The sequence below is a fragment of the Capsella rubella genome, unplaced genomic scaffold (genome assembly GCF_000375325.1).
Source record: "Capsella rubella cultivar Monte Gargano unplaced genomic scaffold, Caprub1_0 scaffold_1, whole genome shotgun sequence".
Lineage (NCBI taxonomy): Eukaryota > Viridiplantae > Streptophyta > Magnoliopsida > Brassicales > Brassicaceae > Capsella > Capsella rubella.
The window spans coordinates 7,071,279-7,087,108 of record NW_006238923.1 but is presented as its reverse complement, the minus strand read 5'-3'; the positions used below and the strand labels follow the sequence as shown (position 1 = coordinate 7,087,108).

Genomic DNA, 15,830 nt, shown 5'->3' with positions numbered 1-15,830 from the left:
AAAAAAAAACCCCATGCATATCCCACATTGACATAAATCGGCCAATAAATATGCAAAATTTACTAGTTTCCGTTTATTTAGGTATATATATATACATATGTGTAAAGGTAATTTTACAAAAACAATCTTTTGAAATAATAGTCTTAAATTTTTGCATGTTTACGCAGGTCACCACAGTATAATGAATGGCTAGTCGTCGTCTTAAATTTATCATTGCTAGCTTTATTATCATGAAAGCTTATAATTTATCTGCGCAAACAACAATTACCAAGCATATTTTTGTGCACATGTATCTAACATCTACCATTTGTTAACTTATTTTTCAAAACATCTAATATCCATTTTGCTCACTTATTTGTGATAGGATGTTAGGTAAGTACTACTACGTTTTAACCCCAAAAAAACAAAAAAGTACTTTGGTAAATGTAGTATAAATAACAAAGAGGTATATACTGAAACATCCAAATCCAAAAACAGTTTTGGTTTGTAATAAATACTTCAAACCTGAAACATCTTAAAGGTTTCAACTCCTTCGATTCAATAAATATTTCGGGTAGAAAGTTTTGCAAAAGTGAGATTTAGTGGATTAAATACTAAAGAAGAGCAATTACAAGGCGTCCGCGCAAATCATAATTATGTTTTGGCGAACTTATAATTTCCTCCTTTTCACCTTTTCTCCTTATGCATGCGTAGACACTCTCATGCATATCATCATCATCATTATCGTCATTTACTAGTATAATTTTTATGTGTATTTCTTCAAATCCGTATACAAACATTTGATTACTATTTTTATATTTATTAAATATTATAATTTAGAAGAAGAAATTATAACTGAATATATACTAGTATTTTAAATACTTCAGTAATTGGTAGTATGTTACTTAAAAAATAGTGTAATATTTGCATCCAAAATGTTTTGATATGGTTAACATGGGTATGCATGGGTTGATCATATATTACAAGAAGGGAACGAATAAGTTTGAGTTTCTTTTATTCCTTTTATATAAATTGGGGAGATCTGTGTAAGAATCCATGATTACAAATCTTTTAGGACAGCATATCACGTGATGCAGAAGGTATTTAATGAATAAGTTGATATGTTCTTTATGCAGTTGTCGAGTATTTATTGACACATAATGTATATATATATATATTTTTTAATTTCATATTCGTATGAAAAAGAAAATACACATTTCTAAAGAAAATAATGACGATTGCAGATTTTTTTTTGAAAAAAAGAACGTAGAGGATAAAGGATGGAAAAGACAGTGTTGGGTTGGGTCGAACGTCAAATGATAAGATGTCACAAAAGATTGGCTTTTTGTTATATGATTTCAAAACATGAATCATGAAGTCCCATGACTATATAATATTCACATCACCAAACTTTTGTGTATCCTATTCGTACATTTACCCTTTTTTATTGCTCTCCTATATCTCTATTATGTTTTCATTTTATAACATCAATAATTCTCATGGTTTAACGACGAGTCATATCTTTATTCTATACTAGGGTAAGATAAATAGTTAACATTGTTTTTCAATCTTTGACCTAACGAATGAACTTAATCTTGAAAAATGATGATCATGAACTCAATTTTCTTATTGCAACTACTAACGAATGAACATAATGTGAATCTTAATGTTAAAAGAAAGAAAAAAAAACCTAAAAGTATTGAATATATATATGACTGTTGCTCAAATGTGTGGGAAAATAACTCAGTCCCAATTGTTTAAAAAATAGATGGGTTTAAAGGCCCAATATTACTAAGGATATTAGACCCCTGAAGGCCCAGTTCTTAGCTGCGAGGCTGAGTAACACGACGTCGTAAAGGGGGGACTCCTTCGTCTTCTAAGTTCTAGGGTTCTACGAGGGTACAGAACTAAACTTAACTGTAGCAAAGAACTATCTACACTTTGTGGTGAAAATGGAGAATCAGGAGCCTGAAATCGAGAAATTGCCTGAAGAAGAGGTTCCTGATCGAGAACCAGACCAGAAGAAGGTCAAGATTTCAACCATCGGCCATGAAACAGGTTCGTCGGTTCCTGCCGCCGGCGGAAGCAACGTCGCTGAGCATAGAAAGCCGAAATATAGGCGGCGGAAAGTTGCAATCGTGTTTGCGTTTTGTGGAGTAGGGTATCAGGGAATGCAGAAGAATCCTGGAGCCAAAACCATTGAAGGCGAGCTCGAAGAGGCTCTGTTCCACGCCGGAGCCGTACCGGAGGCTGACCGAAACAAGCCTCGAAGTTACGAGTGGGCACGATCCGCTCGAACCGATAAGGGCGTGAGTGCGGTGGGACAGGTGGTTTCTGGTCGTTTCTATGTTGATCCGCCTGGATTTGTGGAGCGGCTCAATTCGAATCTACCTGATCAGATTCGTGTGTTTGGGTACAAGCGTGTGGCTCCGTCGTTTAGCTCCAAAAAATTCTGTGATCGGAGGAGGTATGTGTATCTTATCCCGGTTTTTGCTCTGGATCCATGCGTACATAGCGAAGCTGAGATGGTTAGAACGGATTTAGGCTACGAATATGTCAAATGTGTAGAGTGCTCTGAGAATGGTTATAAGATCCCAGTTGGTGTTATGGGGAAAGACACTGATTGTGATGCAAAATCATTGGAGATTCAGTCAGACATTTCGCACAGCAACTGTGATTCATTAGGAATTGATGATGTCAAGTCTGAAGCTTTGAGCTCGAGTGTATCTAATGGAGATGATAACCTAAACTCGGAAGTTCTAGATGGGGCTGATGTAGCTGCTCGTGTTGTGACAGAGGAAACCCCTGATTCAAGCTCTAAATCAGAGGATATGGAAGAATTGAATTTGGATTCTTCGAAAGAATCGGATACTTTGGCTAAGGGAGAGATGAAAAATAAGGAAAGAAGAGACATGACAGAGGGCAATTTCTGTTATGGAGAGAAGGAAAAAGAGAGGTTTAATAGAATACTAAGCTATTATGTTGGTTCACATAACTTCCACAACTTCACCACCAGAACGAAAGCAGCAGACCCAGCTGCGAATCGCTACATTCTCTCTTTCAACGCAAACACAGTGATTAATCTCGATGGAAAAGATTTTGTCAAGTGTGAAGTTGTTGGACAGAGCTTCATGCTTCATCAAATCCGCAAAATGATTGGACTTGCTGTTGCTGTCATGAGGAACTATGCTCCTGAAACACTCATCGAAACTGCTTTCAAGAAGTAAGCTTTTTGTTTCTTACTATTTCCCTGAATGTATAATAGTTTGAGGGGTATTAATTTGTTTTGATATTGGAAATTGGTAACTCTTCACCAGGGATGTGCGAATAAATGTACCAATGGCGCCAGAAGTTGGATTATACCTTGATGAATGCTTCTTCACGTCTTACAACAAAAGGTTTAAAGGCAGTCATGAGGAGGTGTCCATGGAAGAGTACAAGGAAGTAGCTGAAGAATTCAAATGGAAACATGTTTACTCTCATATTGGCTCAGCTGAAGAAAAAGATGGAGCTGTGGCTATTTGGTTGCATTCGCTGAACCATAGAAACTATCCTGATCTACGAAGGAATGAGTTCAAACCGGAGGAAGTCATTGTCTATAAGAAGATTGATGAAGCCTCTGAACAAAAGATCCATGAGGAGAAAATGACAGTGAAAGAGAACACTAATTGCGTTGCAGAGCTATTAGTTGTCGATAAGGTAAATGATGGAGCCTCTGAAGGAGAAATTATGGAAGAGAGGATAACACTAGAAGAGAACACAGCCGGGTGAAGCCGCTGTTGTCTGCGGATCACTGGATTCAGGTGGAAGCATCCACCGCAGGTCCAAACCGGACGAGTGAGCCAGATGAGTGACTTGGCGCGTTATTGAAAAAGAAAGATTTGGACATTGTTTCCATGTATCCTTTGACTAGTATCTATGTTGAAAGTTCAAGTTGTGTTTTACGACATTTAGATCTTATTATGATGTTATGAAGTTACCGAATAAAAGTGGCTATTGCCATTGGGAGTGTTGTCCAATTACTAAAACCGACGTATAACATATACAGTATATATATATATATATATAATAAATTACATAACCAAGAAAAATGGCAATAACTGCCACGTGTAATCATCTCCATCGTGTTTGTTTTCTTTTCTCTATCGTCTGGACCTTTAAAATGTGTATATATGCCTAAATTTAATTAATAAATTATCCTAAATCTTGCTTCTTCTTTTTTTCTTTTGTCGACACCTAAACTTGCTCTTCTTTTATGATGGATGACTTCATTTGTATCTTCAATCTGTTTTTAGTCCAATGGATGGGTTTTTGCGTTACATATATACTTGCACCTTATTTCATGTATTTAGCAATTGCGCTATAAAATCATTTTCATAGTACGTTTTCCTCAATTGAAATACAGTATACTATAGAGATCTTTTACCAAAATAATAATTTTGACGTTCATTTTCTATGATAATATTTTTCTAATTAGACACTAAAGATATATATTGTATATTGCTCCATGCTCATAGTAAACCATTTTTTCTGCGGATGTGACTAATGTCTTTCTAAGAAAAACATTTATATAATTATATGTTTCCACATTTTAATGTTGAAAATAATTAAATAAGGATTGGTTGGATATTAATTAACATGCTAACGTGTCTAATCTTAATCTTAGGGAATATCACCATAAAACCATTCAAATCAAGAATTTCTACAATCTTTCTCCATTCTGAACCTCGATTAAGAAAGGTCTACCTGAACCCAACATCCGTACCTGAAGAGAACTCTTATATTATCAGCCTAAACTTGTTGAATATGAATATGATGGCAGACAAGGGTAATTCTCTCACATCAAAATCTTCTCTGCCAGCAGCATGGAACTTGTAGGAATCCCCAAGGCATGCTGGAAGAATGTTTCCACCAAGTATCTCCTGAAAATATATAAACATCGATTGAAGTCACTGTTTTTATGAATAATATAAACAAATCCAGATGACCTTTAAGAAACTACTACCTCAACAGACGCTTCGCCCATTCTTTCATCATCAATAATCCATCGTGATTGACTAACATTTCTGGAGTACTGCAAGGATAAGATCAAACCATCAATCATAGATCTTCCAATAAGAGGTTATGCTCGGTCATCACGGAATATATTTGTTACCAAACTACATTTTACACACAAATCAAAGTTACAAACACTGCCTCAAAAACATGAAAACAGTGACTTACTTTAAAGTATCTACCACTAAAAAAGATAGGCATCTTGTTGCAATGAACTGAAAAGATGCATGGTTCATACACCTGGTAATATAAGAAAGAAGAAAACATGAGTTTTTGTTAGCCAACTAATGACAACCGGACATAAGAATGTTTTACTCAATATAAATCCATGGGTTAAACATGCAACCTTTTCAAATGAATTCTCTGAAATAGAATTTGATCCATTCTCTGCGTCTGCATATACATATAATACAGTTAATGAATGGCATTTGGAGACTCTGAAGTTTGATCCAGAGGGATCTAATGTACTATCTCCACAAAAACTGTAAGAAATTGATGTACATGGGCACAAGATCCTGAAAGCGTATGTTAAACCATCACAAGGACTCAAGGAGGCATATGCACTTTAAAATAAGTATTACATCTATGCAATACACTGAAGTAGTGGAGATAAAGTGGTCGACCATACCATAGTGATATGAACCTTGTGGGTTTGGACAATATTATCCCAGTTCTCGAAAACTATCTCCATAAAGGCTTTGTAATCAGCCTGCAAGACAGATGTGACTGGGAAAATTGCTCTGTTCAGGGGATGGTCAGATATGCTTCCAAGCTTGTATACACCGTGTATTTTGAAGTAGTCAGTAAGTTTCAAAGGGGTGTCCGCTGGGAGAATGAAGTCTGAATGGTGTGTGTCCCTTCGTCCTCAACCAGCATCATCATGTGGATTTGGATGCGGAAGTTGAGGGAGTTCTGTAATCCTACATTTGATATTCTCAGCCTATACGTATTACCTGTGTGGAAGAAATCAACATCATAACTTCCTCAGCACAAATATGAACTAACGAGCAAAATGAACAAATAAAGGCCAAACCTGATTGAATGTTGAGTATGGCACCACTGCTGCGGCCATTGATGAGAATCCCATCGGGAAGAGGAAGCTTCCCGCCGTTATCGAGCTGTGCTCTCAATGCCTATACAGAGATTTTCAAAAACATCAATCGTAAATCCTAACAAGTAAAACAACATTTGGGTAACAGCAATGTAAACTTGAAGTAAGTTACGATTTTGGAATTTTAAGAGGAGAATAGGTTACCTTGTGGTTGGTAGTGAACCAATCGCCGATGAGAACAGTGTAATCATCGGCGGGAGGAGGGAAGGGGAGGGGGATCAATGGGCGGCTGGAGATACGGATGCCCCCGAATCCGCCGGCGGCTTTGTGAAATCCGAGGGAAGGAAAGTAATAGAAACTTCCGATTTGATCTTTAACCTGAAGGGCGTAGGTGTAGTTCTTCCCCGGCGGGATTGGGCACGTCGTTCCGTACACTCCGTCCTGGTACGACTTCTTTCTATTTTGTATCCCGGCCCTTGTGTCCCAGAAAAAAAAAATCTAATTGAACCCACTTATTTTACATTTTTGTGCAAATTAGAAAATGACACGTAGGCACTTGGCCCCGAGGGAGTGTGATTTGCTAAGCGGGTTTTGCAATTACATGCAATGATTAACCGTCTAATTTTATGATTACTAGTTAATTTAAAATATTGTCTTCTATGTGCATTAAAAGCTTGATCTGTAGTTGTTCAGACTCAGATTTCCTGTGTTGAATCTTACATTTTCACTTTACCAATATTGAATTGTCTCCGTAAAAATTTACTATGTAAATCTTATTTACGTACCTAGATGAAATTGTGATGTGTATATTTCACTCAAATTATGTAGATTTCTATATGCCATGCAATTTCAAATAATAAAAGGTGTACCATGAGATAAGGAAAGGTTCATCCAATTCGATGATCCTCACTCACATAAATCTCAGTTTATCTTTTTTTATATTTTTCCGTTGGATTTATGGAACAACAGCATTGCCCGTGAAACGCAATAATGAAGTCATGTTCAATGAGATGTATTGGGAGAATGTCAAATGGAACTACAACGCCTTCACTTTCAACATCGCTTAGTTACAATGAACGTTGCTCACATCCGAGTACAAATCTAATTTAGATAATAAAATAAGTGATGCTCTCTAATTAGGTTCTAACTTCAAGCGTTTTGCAGAATATATATAATTCTAGAAATGCGAGCTGTTAAAATTAAAATCTAGACCTCAGTGTCATCACTTAAACTCGTAAGTTGGAACAGGAGGTGCATCAAAGCTCTCCAAAATGTGAGTTTTGCTCCCTGAATCATCCTCTGTTTGCTTCTTCTTGAACAAACTCCCAAACCAAGATCCCGAACCTGCCTTAGAACCAGAAGAAGAAGTCGTCTCCGGTACAGACTGACCAAAAACCTGACCCATAGTCACACCATACGGTACAGAAGCTGCAGCACCCTCCATAAACTGCTCGTTCTGCAAAACACTCCCAAATTTGTTGGTCATGATACTAGCTCCTTCTATGAGAGCCAATAACACACCTCCCACTAAAGCCGAACGAGCGGTCGCGGCGAAGCCTTGACGCAACGAGAGGAACCCTCCGGTGGCGGCGCCAGATATGATCGAGTTCCATGGATCCTCCTTCTGTCTTGCGTACACCATGGCGCAATCGAAGGTTGAGAAAAGACCACCCCACACGGCGAAGTTCCCTCCGTATCGCGGCGCATTCATTCGAATAGCTTGAACGCCTCCGGAGAGACGAGCGCCGGCGGGAGAGTTGTACATCCCTTTGATGAGGTAAACCGCTGATGCACCAACAGCACCCATGCCGAACGCACTTCCGGCGTCATCTAGGATCCGATCGGGACATGGTTCTCTCGCACTCTCTGGAGTTCCCATCGGTTTCAATTTTGCTTTACAACTAAATGAATTCTAGGGTTTAAGAAAAGAGAAACCTTGGAGATATGTGAATATATCACTGACCGACCGTGACTCATTATCTTGTTCATCACGTTTTTAACGACGGTCAAAGCCCATTAAGGCCCATTTGTCAATCAATACGCGCACATCATTATTAAAATAAAAATACCACGTCATTTGAGAACCTTATCTTATTTTTCAGACACATAATACGTGGACATTTGCTCTCCACTTTACAATGCCACGTCATGACACAAGTATCTAAACCCAACCAATCACAATGCGTCACTACAGATAACTCGTGTCTGTGGAGCTTGCTTTGAGAGCCATCCATTGTCCTATCTCACTTCTTTCTCTCACCACATAAAACTCATAAACCTCACACTGCTCTCAATCGAACCAAAGAATAGCAAATAGAAAACCTTATCACATCACTCTAAAGAACCATTATCATGGCCTCAGTAACTTCAGCCACCGTCGCAATCCCATCTTTCACCGGCCTTAAAGCCTCAACCATCAAATCCTCCGCCTCCGTCAGAATCAACACCGCTGTTGCTGCGTCACCGAAGCTCACAGTGAAGTCATCTCTAAAGGACTTCGGAGTCGCGGCCGTAGCAGCTGCAGCTTCAATTGCTTTGGCCGGAAACGCCATGGCAATTGAGGTTCTCTTGGGAGGAGGAGATGGGTCATTAGCTTTTGTTCCCAACGACTTCTCTATCGCCAAAGGAGAGAAGATCGTGTTCAAGAACAATGCTGGGTTCCCACACAACGTTGTGTTCGATGAGGACGAGATCCCAAGTGGCGTCGACGCCGCCAAGATCTCGATGGACGAGCAAGCTCTACTTAACGCTGCCGGAGAGACCTTCGAGGTTGCTTTGACCGAGCCTGGGACTTACAGCTTCTACTGTGCGCCGCACCAGGGTGCTGGTATGGTCGGTAAAGTCACTGTGAACTAATATGTGTATGTGAGAAAGTGAGAGAGTCTCGGATTCAAGTAGAGGCTTTTCTTTCCCATTCTTACATTATTACATAATGTGTTTTGTAATTCTAAAGAGTGTTGAATCCAATGGACCTTGGTTGTTGTAATGTGACTGGTTCCATAGTTTGCTTCTTGGTTTATGATAACTATATGTAGTTTATGTCTCGTCCTGAAGCATGAAGGTTCTTAAGAATATGATAAATTACTTAGAAAAGAATAATATTAGAATAGCCGGTTTTTATAGGGTTGTTCTAGTTAGTTTAGTTTTAAGACAAATATCAATTAAAATGACTATAGTGCACAATGTTGGTTACTGCCAATAATGACCTTTAGCACAGTTGTTACCAGCTCCAGACTGGCCAAAGACGAAATTATCAGGACGGAAGATCTGACCATATGGTCCGGATCTGATACTATGGATAGTACCATGCTCAAAGATCCATGAGAACAGAACGAGGAAAGTATCTTTGACTAGAAGCTTCGTTGTAATACACATTTATACGCTCGAGCTGGAGATCTTTAGTGTATCCACAGTAACGTCCGGTGGAACCGGTGCCGTGCTCGTCGTAGATGATTTCCGAGAATTATATTTAATAGTAAATTGTTTGGCAGAGCAGAATGTCATAGTTTTCTTGCCAACATTTTATTGCCGACCATAACTGAATTCTCTTTGAAAAAAACGGACCACAGTCACAATCCAAGATATAAATTTTTCATTAAAAAATATGAATTTTGAGAAAAAAATGGGATCTCTAAGGAAAAAGGGTGACATGATTATAACTTTATAAGTGTTTCATTAGCAATGATATTACATTAGTGCTTTGTGTTTGTTTTCTTGCATCCAACTATATTTAACTGAAATAAATTATTTAAAAGATATAACATTATTGAAGATTCTGCTGTGTAAAAAATATAGTTACAAAAAAAAAAAAAAGTATCTGGGTCTTATATATTTTTTTCCACAATATATAAACCTTTTCTGAATTTATTTAAGTTGTATATTAATGTTTACAAAAAAAAACACACACACATTGGTCACAATCGTGGATTTGGGCCTTTGATCAGCACATTGTAATGAGCTGCAAAGGTCAGTACAGCCCATAGTAAATAATTATTGTTTGGGCTTTTACGGCCTTTTATTTTGAAACGACGTCGTCGTACTTCAAAGCTAGAGAGAACTTGACACGTGAGTTTCGGATGAGAAAAAAGGAAAACTTAAAGCGGGAATATATATAAGGAAAAGATCCAGCTGGGCAAAATATTAGAAGCGACACTAGTTCGTTTTGTGGGGGGATCCCTTAACGCTGCTTCTTCTTCTTCTTCTTCCTTTCGCGAGAAATCCTTCCTCCTTCTACAATCCTCCATGGGTAGGGGTTTCCAAGCTCTATGCGTCTTCTCTCTTTCTAGATTATGCGATTACTGCTCTTATTTGTTCGATCGTATCTTTTCTTCTGTTTTTTGGTTGGAAATGTTTGTGTTCCTTACTGTGTTCACATCGATTGTAGAGTTTATTGATCTGTTGCTCTTGTAGTTGAATCTGTAATCGGATTGTGTGATTTGCAATCGGATTAGGGTTTAGCTGAGCTGGGTGTTTTTTTTTTTCTCTTTGAAATTCGAGTTAATTTAACTTCCAGATGGATTTAGTGGTTTTTTGAAATTTTTGCCAAATTTTGTGTTCGTTTTGGTTGGAGATGATAGTCTTATTTTAGTTGGAGAATTTTCTGGATCTCTATGCTATCGCTGTTAAAATTGTAGTAGGAGCTGTATAGTTTTCCAGCATAACTGCAGGGATGTAGCAGATGGCTTGTGATTCTCAGTAGTAGTAGCTTTCTCTCTTCTTCTATTAGGTGAACTAGCTGTGGTTTTCTTCATTCATTAGTTGTTGAATGTTTTATTCTGACTATAGTTTACTCTGGGATTTAGAGTTACCGTAATCTTCCTTTTCTGTGAAATCTTATGCGTGTGCCATCTTAACTTTTGTTTAATTATTATGATTTTTGTTTCATGGGTGTGAAATATGCACCTCATAGTAACTATTAGTCTGTTTCCAATAAAATCTTTATCATGTGCTTTCGTAACTGTCTTTTTTCTTCTTCTTATATCCTGTTTTCCATACCTTTTCTGACATATGCAGATCTTGAGGCTGAGATCCGCGCATTGCAGCTTGATTCATCAGGTGATAGAGAAAACTAGCTTAATTATTTTATATCTTATTTCGATGGTTCTAAATTTGGGTGTGAATATATGCAGATGAGAACAATGGTGTTGTCACTCCAGAAAATCATAACTCTGTTGGAGTTGAGAAATTGGATAAAGCAGCAGAAGGTTTATTGCAGCATGCCCTTTTTGTTTTGTTTACAGTTCCTTTTTAGTTCTGTTTAAATTTTCCTCTGTGGTTTGCGTGCACATCTACCTACCGTGTTACAGCGGCTATTTACAATAGAAATAGTCATACAAATCGAAAAGATTTGTTTATGTTTTATACTGTGATGAGATTGAAAACTAGATATCTGATGAGTTGTTGACATAGAAAATAACCAGGTATTTGTATCTTGACTTACAGACTTGAAAGATGAGGTGCAAGAATCAGTCCCAGTTCCTGACGAGCAACAAGGTCCTGGATCATCAGTGTCCCTTTATTTTTCTTTGCTCCAAATTAGTTTGCTTTATCTATGCTTTTCCACAAGATTGATTTCTCCTTTTTTTGGACTTTGTTGGTTTCAGCTTCTGAGGATCATGATCAAGTAATGCTTCATACAAAGCATAACCCAGCGAAAGGTTCGTAGATTATCTTCTCATACTGCTCTTGTCTCATCTCTCTGGTACCTCTGCCTGAGCTTTGACCTATCTTCTAATATATTTAATCAATCGTAGCTAAAGAGAAAGCTGCTCAAGAGAAGGCTGCCAAAGAGGAAGCTGAAGAGAAAGCAGAAGCAAATAAAAAACGACACTTGAACGTGGTGTTCATTGGGCATGTCGGTATGTCTTAATTCTTATTCTTTCATGGGCATGTTTTTGTTATATTAGACATTATAGGATAATCGCCTTGATTTCAGAGCTTATGTAACACAACTTTGAAATTCCCATTGGTCTTCAGCTTTCAGTCTGTGTACTTTTAAGTTTATTATGGCTGACTTATCGCTTTAATCTTTATACTATCATTTTCAATCATAGATGCTGGTAAATCGACAATTGGAGGACAGATTCTATTCCTTAGCGGTCAGGTGGATGATCGACAAATCCAAAAGTATGAGAAGGAAGCAAAAGACAAATGTAGAGAGAGCTGGTGAGTGTTCCTGATTGGTTAAAACAGATAAGGACTACCTTGCGTTCTAACTAATTTACGAACTTATTATTGCCGTGTGTGCTAGGTATATGGCATATATAATGGATACAAATGAAGAAGAGAGGGTCAAGGTACTTCATGGGTTTTAGTCAATGTTTATTCTTTAGCTAAATATGTGTGTTTATTGAGTTATCGTGTATATGGAAATCCCATCAAGGTTATTGTTGGCTTTATGTTAGCTATGGCTTATTTACTACATTTACAGGGTATAACAGTTGAAATCGGAAGGGCTCACTTTGAAACTCAGAGCACTAGATTTACCATTTTGGATGCTCCGGTAAGGGATTTAAAATAGTCTTCCATTTATTTTTGTTTTATGTGAGGAATCTGGATTGCAGTATCTATGTTGGATGAATGTTCTGTTCTAATTCTCGTGCTCTTTTTTTTTTTACTTACAGGGACACAAGAGTTACGTACATACTATGATCAGTGGAGCATCTCAAGCGGACATTGGTGTGCTGGTTAGTTGGATAAAATGTTATTTGTATTCTGTTGATTTATCTTCTCCGGTAGGAAGCCTATTAACTTCCATACCCATGTCTCTCTGTTACAGGTGATTTCAGCTCGAAAAGGTGAATTTGAAACGGGATTTGAGAGGGGTGGGCAGACACGTGAACATGTTCTACTGGCCAAAACATTTGGTTTGTCAAAGCTGATTATTGTTGTGAACAAGATGGACGATCCAACTGTGCGATGGTCGAAAGAAAGGTAACTACATTAACCTTTTGAATCCTTGTCACTGATGATTTCGTATTCTGTAAATCCTTGTATTTATTTAAATCCTACGCAGGTATGATGAAATAGAACAAAAAATTGTTCCATTTCTGAAAGCCTCTGGTTACAACACTAAGAAAGGTATGACATGAACTGTAAACCTTAAAAATTAACTATTGTCTAAGGGCATGTTCAATTTGTTCTCTTACTCTTTTGGTGTTAAGATGTTGTCTTCTTGCCTATATCTGGTCTAATGGGAATAAATATGGACACGAGAATGGGTCAAGACGTCTGTCCTTGGTGGAGTGGCCCTAGCTTTTTTGAAGTCCTTGATTCTATTGAAATTCCGCCACGGGATCCTAATGGTCCATTTAGGTGAACCGCCACTGCCCTTTTTCTTTTCTCTCTTTTCATTTTTTTTGTTGTTTGTTATTGACTATTGGTGGATGCATTTAGGAAATCCATGGATTTTGTTTATTCATGTTTTAGATGGAAAATATCATCTCTAGCATTGTTATCTGTAACACATTCAACTTCTCTAACTTTGGCAATGCCTTTCGTCCCACTTAGGAAGACATGTCTTCTGTAGTCTTATAGAAGATAATTTATAGTCTGTAAACATATCTTTGTATGTTGTAGACTGTTAATCTTAATTGATTTTATGAATTGTAGGATGCCTATTATTGATAAATTTAGGGATATGGGAACTGTTGTTATGGGAAAAGTTGAATCTGGCAGCATTCGGGAGGGTGATTCCTTGGTTGTTATGCCAAACAAGGTACTTTTTGCTGTCCCTTTTCTCATTTCACACTTGTTTGCGAGCTTAATGTATTCCTTATCAATTTCATGAATCCATGCAGGAACATGTGAAAGTTGTTGGTATATATTGCGATGAAGACAAAGTTAAACGTGCAGGACCTGGTGAGAATTTGAGAGTTCGTATTACTGGCATTGAAGATGATGAAGACAAAGTTAAACGTGCAGGACATGCTGCAATATATTTTTCTTCATAGAATTTTGGTTATATCTGAAATCCTAGTCTTCTCGTAGCTGTACGCCTGTATCAATCTGGAGTTTTTCTTTGTTTTCTGTCTCAGTAAAACCTGTCCCTGTTGTTACTGAGTTTGTTGCCCAACTACAAATCCTTGAGCTGCTTGACAACGTAAGGCACTCATTCTAGAATGCTTTTTATGGAGTATATACAGTTTTAAAATGATATTGTAGGCTTCATTATTTTTCTCCTCCTGTAGGCTATTTTTACAGCTGGTTACAAGGCAATTCTCCACATCCATGCAGTGGTTGAGGAGTGTGAGATTGTCGAATTGAAAAGCCAAATTGATCTCAAGACAAGGAAACCCATGAAAAAGAAAGTTTTGTTTGTGAAAAATGGTGCCGCTGTTGTGTGCCGCATCCAGGTCTGGTTCCTTCTAATCCCAATTAAAAAGAAAAGCTGGAATGTTATTTCGTTTGGAACTTGCTTTAGTGATGGTCCCTGGATGTAATTGTGTGTTGTTGTGCCCGTCCACTGCCTGAAATGAGTGCTTAAAATTTATTGGTCGTAGATGGGCAGAAGCTTTAGACGAAGTGTTTGAAAGCATCCAGACAACTTTCGTATTCAATATCTTTCCAAGTTGTTGTCGAATCTATCTAATTCTCACCCTTGTATCTCTGCAGGTTTTGAACTCGATTTGTATTGAAAAATTTGCGGATTTCCCTCAACTTGGAAGATTCACTCTACGAACTGAAGGTAAAGATTTCAGAGACTCTCAAATGCAATGCAAAATGTATTTACTCACTCATCTTGATATATGTGCATGGATTTACAAAATTATCTGGGATGACATACAGGAAAAACAATTGCTGTTGGAAAGGTGACTGAGCTCTCAAGTGCTTGATCCAAATTTTGTGAGAGAAAAGGTTGGGAGTCCTATGCTTACCAGTTATTCGGAACCAGCAAATGAAAGTGCCTAATCTAAACCCAGGTTCTGTTTCTTTGAAAAGCAGGAGACGGCTTTCGCGGTGCACCAAGAGGGAGATTAGTAGAATGCTCCATGAATGATTCGGACTAAGAAATCTGAGTTCCATAAAACCCAAGTCCTATTAACAAAGTATATGATGTAGGGTTTAAACTGTAAGAATGTGTATAAATTCATCAAGCTCAACTCTTCTCAATCGTAAAAGGGTTTTAGGTTAAGCTATTCGGCTTTACAAATAATATCTCATTAATCGATCACTAGTTTACGGTGTGCACTGTGTCATTTATAGGCATGTCAATCGGGCTAGCCCGGCCCGGGCCGGCCCGAAACCCGTAAACCCCTCATATATGTGAGCCCGGCCTGGCCCGGCCCGAAAAATTTCCGAGCTTATATTTCAAAGCCCGGCCCGGCCCTAACAGGGCTACAGGGCTTTTCGGGCTTTTTCGGGCTTTATTTACCGATAAAAAAATCAATTTCTAAGTTCATAATAGTTTTTTAAAAACTATATTTAAAGGTCTACTATTAAAATAATGCATCAAATTTTAAATAACTTATCAATATTCAATAAAACTAACTTAATTTAAGAGAAAAAATAAAAGCCAAATAAATTATTTACACTTTAACCCAATAAAACATGGAACTAAAATACTTTAAAGTATAAGATAGAGTCAAAAGTTAATAGATATTTTGATGATTTCAAAATCATAATACTTATATATATTTAGTTTTAGCTTTGTATAAAGATTTTAAAAGTAATAAGTAAGACTAGTAAGTAAATATGAAAACTATAACATTAATCAAAACTTTTAATCAAACTAAAATATTCAAAA

The 15,830-nt window shown here is 37.5% G+C and overlaps 5 protein-coding genes across 9 annotated transcripts; 3 read left to right on the top strand and 2 right to left on the bottom strand.

Moving 5' to 3' along the window:
* The first annotated feature begins 1,888 nt into the window (after positions 1 to 1,888).
* LOC17899050 (tRNA pseudouridine synthase A) lies at positions 1,889 to 3,981 on the top strand. The gene is made up of 2 exons (XM_006307051.2): positions 1,889 to 3,202; positions 3,297 to 3,981. The coding sequence occupies exons 1-2, from the start codon at positions 1,932 to 1,934 to the stop codon at positions 3,748 to 3,750; spliced, it is 1,725 nt and encodes a 574-aa protein (XP_006307113.1). The 5' UTR covers positions 1,889 to 1,931; the 3' UTR covers positions 3,751 to 3,981.
* Positions 3,982 to 4,516: 535 nt separating this feature from the next.
* On the bottom strand, positions 4,517 to 6,585 carry LOC17900366. Its single transcript, XM_006303664.2, has 9 exons — positions 6,290 to 6,585; positions 6,068 to 6,167; positions 5,663 to 5,987; positions 5,381 to 5,427; positions 5,203 to 5,274; positions 4,985 to 5,053; positions 4,821 to 4,901; positions 4,718 to 4,744; positions 4,517 to 4,678 (listed from the first exon to the last, which is right to left on the bottom strand). The coding sequence occupies exons 3-9, from the start codon at positions 5,723 to 5,725 to the stop codon at positions 4,672 to 4,674; spliced, it is 366 nt and encodes a 121-aa protein (XP_006303726.2). The 5' UTR covers positions 5,726 to 5,987; positions 6,068 to 6,167; positions 6,290 to 6,585; the 3' UTR covers positions 4,517 to 4,671.
* Positions 6,586 to 7,136: 551 nt separating this feature from the next.
* Positions 7,137 to 7,964, bottom strand: LOC17900335 (mitochondrial import inner membrane translocase subunit TIM17-1). The gene has a single exon (XM_006304117.2). The coding sequence runs from the start codon at positions 7,962 to 7,964 to the stop codon at positions 7,308 to 7,310; it is 657 nt and encodes a 218-aa protein (XP_006304179.2). The 3' UTR covers positions 7,137 to 7,307.
* Positions 7,965 to 8,349: 385 nt separating this feature from the next.
* Positions 8,350 to 9,129, top strand: LOC17900578 (plastocyanin major isoform, chloroplastic). Its single transcript, XM_006303718.2, has one exon. It carries the CDS (start codon positions 8,438 to 8,440, stop codon positions 8,939 to 8,941), a length of 504 nt encoding a protein of 167 aa, XP_006303780.1. The 5' UTR covers positions 8,350 to 8,437; the 3' UTR covers positions 8,942 to 9,129.
* A 1,112-nt stretch (positions 9,130 to 10,241) lies between these two features.
* On the top strand, positions 10,242 to 15,257 carry LOC17900768 (eukaryotic peptide chain release factor GTP-binding subunit ERF3A). 5 transcript variants are annotated; one of them, XM_006303889.2, is made up of 20 exons: positions 10,242 to 10,331; positions 11,099 to 11,140; positions 11,215 to 11,289; positions 11,528 to 11,578; positions 11,689 to 11,742; positions 11,839 to 11,943; positions 12,139 to 12,250; positions 12,336 to 12,381; positions 12,516 to 12,587; positions 12,709 to 12,771; positions 12,864 to 13,018; positions 13,101 to 13,165; positions 13,312 to 13,399; positions 13,697 to 13,802; positions 13,885 to 14,002; positions 14,122 to 14,186; positions 14,275 to 14,439; positions 14,699 to 14,771; positions 14,873 to 14,941; positions 15,029 to 15,257. In XM_006303889.2, the coding sequence occupies exons 1-19, from the start codon at positions 10,328 to 10,330 to the stop codon at positions 14,917 to 14,919; spliced, it is 1,506 nt and encodes a 501-aa protein (XP_006303951.1). In that variant the 5' UTR covers positions 10,242 to 10,327; the 3' UTR covers positions 14,920 to 14,941; positions 15,029 to 15,257. The 5 variants fall into 5 exon arrangements, with proteins under 5 accessions (XP_006303951.1, XP_023645409.1, XP_023645410.1 ...); XM_023789641.1 differs by having other exon boundaries at positions 13,249 to 13,399; positions 13,885 to 13,945; XM_023789642.1 differs by having other exon boundaries at positions 13,249 to 13,399; positions 13,885 to 13,985; positions 14,087 to 14,186.
* The last annotated feature ends 573 nt before the right edge of the window (positions 15,258 to 15,830 follow it).